Source organism: Amphibalanus amphitrite, unplaced genomic scaffold (genome assembly GCF_019059575.1).
Source record: "Amphibalanus amphitrite isolate SeventyFive unplaced genomic scaffold, NRLGWU_Aamphi_draft 000342F_arrow, whole genome shotgun sequence".
Lineage (NCBI taxonomy): Eukaryota > Metazoa > Arthropoda > Thecostraca > Balanomorpha > Balanidae > Amphibalanus > Amphibalanus amphitrite.
The window spans coordinates 423,247-433,057 of NW_024881837.1; the positions used below are offsets into that span (position 1 = coordinate 423,247).

The window sequence follows — 9,811 nt, forward strand, 5'->3', positions numbered from 1 at the left end:
TTTTATAGAGGCCAGCTCACTCTAGATTTTTTATAGGAACGCTCTGTCTAAGGGCCATCACTTCTTATCAAGCACAAAATGGCACTTTGAAAAGCGATAATTTAATGTTTTTCTGTTGTTTTCCAAAAAGTTCATATCAAGAGAATGCAAAAATCAATTTCATTTCTAAAAACATCAGAATTAAGTAGGTTCACTGCCTAGATACTGAGATATCCGAGGCTTCCTGAAGGCATGATGTCATACCGTGAAATTACAAATTTCTTGGCAAGAACGAATTTTAATGAGGATAACTAAAAATATGTCTTTATTAAATCGCGAAACATAACTAATAGCAAAGTATTAGGAAAATCTGTAAAGTAGTTACGTAGCAAGTATCTTGCAAATCATGCTAGCACTAGTTGTCAAGACAGGGCTGTTCACGACGTCGGTTTATGTGGTTTACATAAACTGCCCTCGGGGCACGTTCCCGGCTGTGACGTCACACGGCGTTTACGTTTACGAAACACGAGTGTTTACTTAAACAGTGACAACTAATAAGCAGTTGAGAAGATACTGTAAAAGGTGCAAAGAAAAGATAATCTGATGGAAATATGTCCTATATCATGACATATTGCAAGAATAAGGACAGTTTTCATCACAAAATACCCACGACGCTAGACGCTGGTTAGCAGAGAACGATGCTCAAAATAGGTCTTAATTACAATGAAATAATAAAACCTCCCATTCCAGTCCTCTGCAACCCGTAAAGGGTTATTTTGAAACTCATTTACCCACCTACCAGCCCCTGAACTGTCCGAATTCAATTTTCCTAACTCACAACTCGCCTCACGAGTTTGCCGCACATCGCCATCATTGTCACATAAACGCGTTTACGCGCCATGTTGATGCTCTGAGGCATCAACCGCATAAACGGTTTACGGCGGAGGTCTGACGTCATTGACGAGATGTGACGTCAGGATCAGATCGACGCTGATTGGTCCTTCAAAAAATAAACATGTTTACGGTTTATTAAACGGGATAAACCGACGTCGTGAACAGCCCTAAGAACCCGTTGCCTTCATGTTGAAGGAATTTTTCGGTGTTACCTAGTGTTTTTATATACCTTGGGCCGCAGCACCGACCACATTCGCGTCGGCCCGGCTTCCCGCAACTGGTCGGTGTAGTAGGCGGCGTGGTCTCTCCTAATTGCGGCTCGGCACAGTCGGTTTACATCCCTGTAGTCAGCGCGGTTCTGACCGGGACCGAGCAGCGCGCGCCGCCGCGCCAGCAGGTCACGTGTCGCGTCCGTGATACGCGGGGCGCCCGGCGGAGGGAGTCTCACGCGCCGGCGGGGCGCCACGCGGTCCAGCAGAGATGTAAATGTCCCGAGAAACGCAGCCCACTTGCCGTCCGGCGAGGCGGCGCGATGCAGGTCGGACCAGTCGCTGGTTGACAGTAACCGGTTGAACTCGGCGTCGTCGATGCGAGAGATCGGGCGCGCCTCGGTAACGGCTCTCCTCCGACCTGCAGCACTCACGTGACGCAGCACTATTCGGGTAAAATCGTGAGGTGACCCATATAGTGGCACCTGGTGACGCCTCGACGAGTCACTGCATCTGGTCGGTTGGTAGCGATTATATCGAGGAGTGTGCCGGCAGGTCGATAGGTAGCACAAGTCGTGTTAGCGAGATGAAAACCATAAGTTGACAGTAACTGCGTCAGCTGAGCACCCAAGTGAGGTTCTCGATATGTCCTTGCTTTTCTCACGACTGACTAACCCATCGGCATCTCCCTTCAATGCTCCCTTTCCAGGAACCTGGCTTCCCTTCCGTTACCAGGGACGCGGTTGGGCTGCAGTAGCTGTCCCATTGGGATATTTCCGTCCCACTGTGTACACCGTGACGACCTCTGTCGCTACAGTGCACGGTTGCACCGTAGGTAGTCCGCACAACAAAGCGAACAGTCTAACAGTAACTTCCACACCCTTTCCTACCATCCCGTAGCTTAGCAATGGCCTTTTCGTTAGCCTTAGTTTAGTTTATTCACAACATCAACGGGCTGACTTCTAATTACTAATGAAGTGATAGAATAATGGCCGAAGAACTTTTCAGACCGAAGAGCCTACTGTTAACAAAAAAAGTCACCCGGGCTAATCAGTCAGTTGTAGGATCAGTCCAGTCATCGTCTCTCCCTTCTCTTCTCATTCTCACCGTTTCATCATGTAGCGGGGTTTCGCCGTTGCGGGGCTAACCGGCCATTCGGTTCCCAGGTGGGCCAGCTCGCGCCTCGCTCCTCCTCGGGTATTATCGGGCTCTGTCGGACCGCTGCTAGAAGCCCTTCTCGGCCCAGCCCCTCGTGAACCCGTCCAGACCCTGACTAACATATAGGTAGTGTAGCAATTCAGATTGAGCATCGAAGTTGAATCCAATAGAAATACAATGTTTTAATTAATGTTGAAATAAAAGCGTACGAACCACAAAGAGAACACTGTAAAGGTGCCTATGTGCAGAGTGAGCCTGACAATTTTCCACTCAGATTTATTGCATGTTGTATTTGCTTAAATGCATTGCGATCAGAGTCATTTCGCGTTGTGCAAAGAGTATACATGCAAGAAAGATACACTTTGACGTGAAATTGGCAAGACATTCGTTTCATTATCGATCTAGGGTAAGATATAACAACACCATGATTGTGCATTTAAGTATTGCCTTGCGTAAACGCTGTTCATCAGCACCAAACGACGTGCGTCACAATCAACGAAAGCATTGTGCGAACCAATCACCACCGCAACACTGTGCAGAGCGATATTAGACACGTAAACAATGATTAACAGCTACATAACAGTAGGGTAGCCTGGGGCAAGACGCCCCAGATAATTTATTTTGCTACATAACTTTTGTCCCGGCATCACCTGGAAGGCCAAATTTGTGCTCAATGCGTTCTTTGGACATTTTACTTTAAATTCCACCCCTCAAATTCATTCACTTATGATCGGACTCCTAGCTAGGAAGTAATTTGTGAAGCAACTGCAAATGGGGCATTTTGCCCCAACCCCAGGGCAAAACGCCCCACGGCCTGGGGCAAGAAGCCCCATACTCTAGATTAAAGAATAAACATGCTAGTTTACTTAAATCTTTTATGAGAGGTCTGTTAGACCTTGGGAAGCACGGCACTGAAGTTAGCTCCTTCCATCCTATCAGGTGTTCAGCTAGTGACACTATTGTATGAGCAGGTTTTTCACCTGCCTCATAAGGCCAAATAATAAATTATTGCAATGGAAATGTTAACAAAATACTTCCTTTGCCATCCAGTTGCTGAGAAAAGTACATATAAATGCATAGAAACTTACTGCTCGCCAGCTACCGAACATTAGAAAGTGGGTAGCCCTAACAACACGTGAGGTAAAACGCCCCATGGGGCGTTTTGCCCCGCGACCTACTGGGGCGTTTTACCCCATCACGTAGTTCGGTCAGAGAACAACGCCTTGCACTCCAGCAAGGCATAATTTAACACGAACCAAGCCGGCATTAAAAGCGTTAGATAAAGTTATTCAAAATATATAAAAGTCATTAACCTGATGTGGACCATAAAAGAACGCCATGATGCATAAACTGACAACAAAACATAAAAATCACTCCAAAAACACATTTTTGGCTATATCTCCCTCAATAGTCATCACAATTTCTTTCCAGTCTGCTCATATAATGATCATATAGTGCACGTTTTAAAGAAGAGATGATGTTTCTCCAGAACCTTGCCAGTTCCGAGAAACATCGGTGAGGCGTTTTACCTCGGCGGGGCGACTTGCCCCGGTCTACCCTATGTACATGACAATAGCTGTCCCAGTTTCTCATCAGTCTCTCTCGCATCGAGCTCAGCCAGTCAGGTACCTACGCCTGGCCACATTGGGGAGAGTGGGGGGCCTTCAGCCCCGAAGCTGGATGTTCACGAAGAACTCATTCGGCTGCCGAACGGCAGCGACACGGCTCTCCAGACTCAGGGTCTGTCCGGGAGCTGCCGAGAACCGGAACCGCTGCAGCAGACAGGTGAACAGCACGAACATCTCCATGCGCGCCAGCGACTCGCCGAGACAGAACCTCCTGCCGATGCCGAACGGGATGACGTGCTCGTCGCGCCGGAACGTGCCGTCGGCGTTGATGAAGCGCTCCGGTCGGAAGGTGTCCGGATCTCCCCAGTAGGCGGGGTCCATGTGGACGACGTCCAGGTGCATCAGAACCAGAGAGCCTTTGGCCACGGTGTAGCCGCCGAGCGGGGCGTCCTGCAGCGCCGAGTGGCCGACGGCGCGCGGCACCACGGTGGCGCGTCGCGACACCTCCTGCAGGGTGGCCTCTGTGTACGGCATGTTGGCGCGGTCGGTGTAGGAGGGCAGACGGCGATCGGCGCCCACACCCAGCACGGCGTCAATCTCCTGCTGCACGCGCGTCTGCACGTCCGGGTGCATCACCATCAGCAGCAGCGCCCAGGTCAGAGACGTGGAGGTGGTCTCCATGCCCGCCAGAAACAGGTCCATGCAGACGATAGAGAGGTTCTCGTCGGTGAAGCTGCGTGCCGCCGCGTCCGGTGACTCCATCTCGATGAGGAAGCGGTCAATGAAGTCACGAGGCGCGGCGCGGTCCAGCGTCTGGCGGTGCTCCTTCATCAGCTCTTGAAACATAGCTAGTGAGTTGTCCCTGTTGTTTTTCAGCTCCTTCAAGCCAAACGAGTTTGGGCTGATGAAGCGCAGAAACGGGAACATGCTTAATGGATTACTAGGACCGGTTATGGTCACGAAATCATTCACTTCTTTGACCCTCTGTTTAGCTTCAGGTTCGCTGCGATCCAGGCGTTTGCTAGCAACCAGTCTCCAGAGCACGTTCAGTACCGTCAAGTTAAACCTTTGATTTACCTTCATTGGGGAGTGCATGTCTTGCTCCATTTCTTTGGCCAGATGCTCAAACTCCTCCAGAATAATCGTCTCCATGGAGTTAGTTCCGAAACCCAAATCACGCAAGTGCCGCAGGGTAAAGCGTCGATGCTCCTGCCAGGCAGGACCGTCATTGAGGATCACTCCTAGCTTCTTCTGGAAGCTTCGGTAAAGAACTATGAAGTTGCTAGGCCTTCCACTGAACTCCTGTCTGGCACACGATTCCTTGATCAAGTCGTAATTTAGCAGATGAACAATCTTGAAGTTTCCTGGCATAATGTAGGCCATAATGTCTCCATATTTTTTGCGATGTTCTTTGACCATTACTTCGAAGTCTCCTTTGAGAGATCTGAACGTTTCGAACAGGTTGCCAAAGATCAGGAACATCGGTGGCCCTGGAAAAAATGCAATGTTAAAGTCGCTTCTTACTGCCATTATATATGCCATTATATGAATGCATTACACATGCATTCATGATGTGTAATGGGCAATGTTAAATGTAGTATTTGTGTTTACAAATCCGTACATGCGCGGTCTGAAAAGCCATCACATGGAGACCGTACGCAAATAAATACAAAAATACAAAATTATGGGATAACATTGACGGGAGCACATCAAAGCGATATGTTCAAGGAAACATATCACTTTTAATGGGGCTTTGAACTGGAACAGCGGCTTTGTAGCTTGAGCTGAGAAACGTACAATTCTGAAGCTTGTATGCCCCAACAATCACCCTAGCCAAAGATATGACGATTTTAGTTCCGAAATTAGCCCTTATGGAGGAAAGCGATGCCTTACGGAAGAATGCATAGAATGCAGCTACATACTTCCGGCAGAGGCCAATCGTCAGCCAATCAGCATGCAGTTGGTTTTGAACTACGCAATATGATTGGTCAACGAATAATCAGCTTCCGCCATGCAAGCACTATACCTATTTAGCTTCTACCAAAGTTGGAAAAAAGGTATTCCTATTTCTAAATATTTTAACACTATAATTGTAGATATCAATTATTTCCTTTTCTGATCATTTAAAACATTAAACATAATAAAACTTTAACTGTAGCAAAAACTCATTTGAGGAAAGTGGTATCTTCCTTTAAACGCATTAATTACATGTTGTGAAGAAACGGGATCAAAGCTGGTGTAGAGGTTCACCAAACACAATCAACATTAGTTGCACATATTTTCTAAGACAGCGCATATTGCATCAATACATCAGACAAAACAGTAATCACAGAGGCACGGGGCCGGGGGGCCTCAGATTTGGAGGCCTCTTAAATCAACCAGCCGACATCGAGTTCCGATATTGGCGCAAAGCCTTGTCGCCCATTGCTTATTGGGAACATCATGATACTACTGGTCCACACCGGGTTCATGGCCTCCGAAGTGCTTTTGACCCTTCGGCCGACAGAGGGTGCCGGCACAACCCGCACTGCTAGTTCGCACAGCAGGTGTTCCCATGGAATTAAAAGCAAAATTTATTGCAGCAAAGAGCTTCGTTATGCTGTTAATAAGTGAATTGATAAGTTGTTACGCCTGGTATAACGGATCTCGCTGCTTATTTTAAGTTTCGCACCTGCCAAATTTACCAAAACAATGTTTAAGTTTAAAGGGAATAGTTCACCTTCCTGAAATTAGTTTTTTTGCAATGGATTTATGATTTTTGTGTGCTAGAAATTATTAGAAAATAACATAAATCCTTTTTTTATAAAAAGGATTATGTATTTTCTTTATTTTAATCCGCGCCCCGTAGCGGAGGGGGCGAAACGCCCCTCCCCCTGTCCTTTGCCGTCGATATCTCCTAAACGGCTGCAGATATCGCCACCAAACTTTCAGCACACCTCCGGGCATCAATTTTACACATTGTGACTAAAAAATTGTCCAGCAGCTAAGATAGGTTGGCCACAAGTGACGTCAGAATGACGTCATGTTCTGTTATTTTCGACCGAAAAAAGAACTTCGCGAGAAGAGCTGTCAGGCCTACAACTTTGAAGACACAGAAAAATGATCAAACATAAAAGTTGTAGAATTGACAGGGCTACAAAACTGCTATCTCGGATTTTTGAAATTGTTGAGTTTTCACCCCCGAAAATCAAAAAAGTGTTTTTTGGATATATTAGCCAAAAAAAAAATCCAAAAACAAATTTTGAGCTTCGAAAAAACGAAAAATATATGATAGTACATACCTGATAGTACATAGTCTAGTCATACAGTACATAGTCTAGTACATAGTCATACAGATATGATAGTACATAGTCTTCTATATGCATACCAAATTTCAGATAGATATCTCTTTTTTTTGCCAAGTTACAGCGAAAACAACCGTTCAAAAATGATGACGTCAAATTTTTGAACTCAATTTTTTGGCAATTCTAGAACACGTAGGGCAACACAAAGAGCACCATTAGACTCCCCGTGACGAGCTGCATCGAATCGATACCCATTTTAAGCAAAAATTCTAACTTTGAAATTTGACATAATTTGACCTGACCTTGACCTGACCTTCACCAGAACGTAACATAAGCTGGCCTCAAAGGCTGCCTGACCCACATAATCGCATTTGTCATGTAAAATGGACCATAAAACATGTATCACACGACACTTTCATATTGTGACCCCCCAGTGACCTGACCTCTGTGACCTGACCAGGTATCGGTGACCTCAGATAGCAAAGTATGTGGTTGACGAACAATTAACCATCGATGGTTTTCAATAACTTACCAATTTACTCGAATTCACAACACATTCCTTGAAATGCCCATGTGAACGGTGAAAATCCAACCTTTGACCTGACCTCTGACGTCATCGGTTTGACCTAGGTCAATGAAATTTAATCACAAGGTAGTTCCCGGGTGAGGCTATCAAACACCGTTTGAATTTTGAAAATCGGCCGGTAAATTTTCAAGATCTTAGGGGGGGCGAAACGCCCCCCCCCCCCCCAACGGGTGGTAGGGTCCACCGATAGCCCTACGGGACGCGGTTTAACGTACGAAGAGAAGAACTACATTCTATCTAAAATAATATTTGACGCGGAACCTTATTATGCGTTGACCAATCATATTGCGTAGTTCCTGTTCAAACCCAACTACGTATGCTGCATTGGCTGCAAGCAGCAAGCTGATTGGCTGACGATGACGTAGCTGCATTCCTCAGCAAGGCACGCACTCCTCTGCAAGGCACTCTTTACGGAACGGAAAATGGAATATCTTGGTCTAGTGTGATCGTTGGGCCGTGAAAGCTCCTGATTTGTGCTAGTCTCAACTCCAGCTGTGAAGCTGCTATTCCTGCTCAAAACCCCATGTTAAAAGTGAACAGTTTCCTTTTAGCTAGGTATCGGATAAGGTATGTTTTACCTACTTTCAGGCACGTTTGGGGTATCGATTATCTCACCGGGTGGATAGTTGGTCGGTCGTTTCACCCGCAGTGACCAAAGTACCGCCAGCACCAGACCCGCGATCAGAACAACAGTCAGCATGACGGCGACTTCAGCGGGGCAGTGCTCCGCCTCGCTCCGGCTCCCAGCATTCAGTGAGCGTCCCGTCGCCTCTGCTGGGCCGCTCAGTAAGCGTCGCCAGCTGATGTCGGGCCAGCGGCGGCGCGAGGCCCATGATTTGCGGGAGGTAACGCATTGCGCCGCTACACGGGAGCTGACGGAACGGTGACTATGCTCTGTGCGCTCAGAACTTGCTTGTAAGCGCGACGGAGCATCTACCGTGATAAGGCGGTGCCTGACATACTTGTCAGACCCTGCTATCTGTAAGGCTGTCAATATTGGACCAAGTTGTGATGACGAGTGTCCGCACCGAACGTAAAGTGGCAGGGGTATTTTCATACGTGTTGAATGTTGATATTATATTAGATATGTATTTATTAGATATATTGGATATATATTATATATCCAATATATTGGATATGTGATATATATTATATTGAATATACAATATATTGGATACAAATTAGTGTCCTTTTGTTATAAAGCTGTATGGCTGTGAGCTCTGGGATATGATGAGTGATAAGAAGGCCTTTCGTGAACTATGTGTTGCTTATCACTCTTGCATCAAGAAATTAGTAGGTGTACCTAAATCGTCAAGGAATCATCCAATATGCCAGGCACTGTCCATTCTGCCTTGCAAAATGTATGCGGCGTATGGCAGCTTCTGTTTTACATACGTCTATTATCATGTGATAATGCTATCATACGCACTATGTTTGATGATGAGGTTGGCAGAACAGGCATTATGGCTACCTTGCATGGTGCCATTCGCCGTGAATACTGTCTCATGCAGCTGGATCTGAGCTCTGTGAGTCATGCTGATGTGTCAAATGTTTTTAGCTCAGCGCTCAAACGCATTGTCGAAAATGGTTAGTCTATGAACACGAACGAGCTGGAATGTTCAGTGTTTCTCTGTGGTATGTATTTGTGTTGGTGACTGTTTGTATTCGTGTTATGTGCCTCTGATGGCATGAAATAAACGGTATCATTATTATTATTATTATAAAGCAACCAGTAGGCAGCGACGCCCATCATGAAGTAGGTAATCAGTTGTGCTCACATGAATAAAATAGTTACGGGAGAAACATTCTGTAAATAAATAATTTTGAGCAATGCATGCAACATTGTTTATAATGTGTGACAGCTATGATCTAACAAAACCTTTTTTGTCTTGTTGATTTCATTTGCAAGTTGCAACACCGGTTTTTTTCTCAAAGATGGATGGTTTAACTTCTAATCGTTAAATGATAAGTGTTCGTTGGCTGGGCAGAAGCCGCAATGGTCAGGCCTCCATGGGGCTAAGACGTGTTCAAATAAAAGGCTGGTTCAATAACATCGTTTCATCAATCGAGTATGTCCTCAAATAACATCGAGTGACGCCGATTACGTTAGAATTTAAGCTGTTGGAAAAAAAC

The 9,811-nt window shown here is 45.9% G+C and overlaps 1 protein-coding gene across 3 annotated transcripts; it reads right to left on the reverse strand.

The window, feature by feature from the left end:
• Positions 1–2,499: 2,499 nt before the first annotated feature.
• On the reverse strand, positions 2,500–8,452 carry LOC122389043 (farnesoate epoxidase-like). 3 transcript variants are annotated; one of them, XR_006257903.1, is made up of 3 exons: positions 8,294–8,452; positions 3,802–5,298; positions 2,500–2,825 (listed from the first exon to the last, which is right to left on the reverse strand). XR_006257903.1 is itself a non-coding variant. In XM_043380701.1 (2 exons), exons 1-2 carry the CDS (start codon positions 8,376–8,378, stop codon positions 3,905–3,907), a joined length of 1,479 nt encoding a protein of 492 aa, XP_043236636.1. In that variant the 5' UTR covers positions 8,379–8,452; the 3' UTR covers positions 2,500–3,904. The 3 variants fall into 3 exon arrangements, 1 of the variants encoding a protein (XP_043236636.1); XR_006257902.1 differs by having other exon boundaries at positions 3,798–5,298; XM_043380701.1 differs by having other exon boundaries at positions 2,500–5,298.
• Between the last annotated feature and the right edge of the window lie 1,359 nt (positions 8,453–9,811).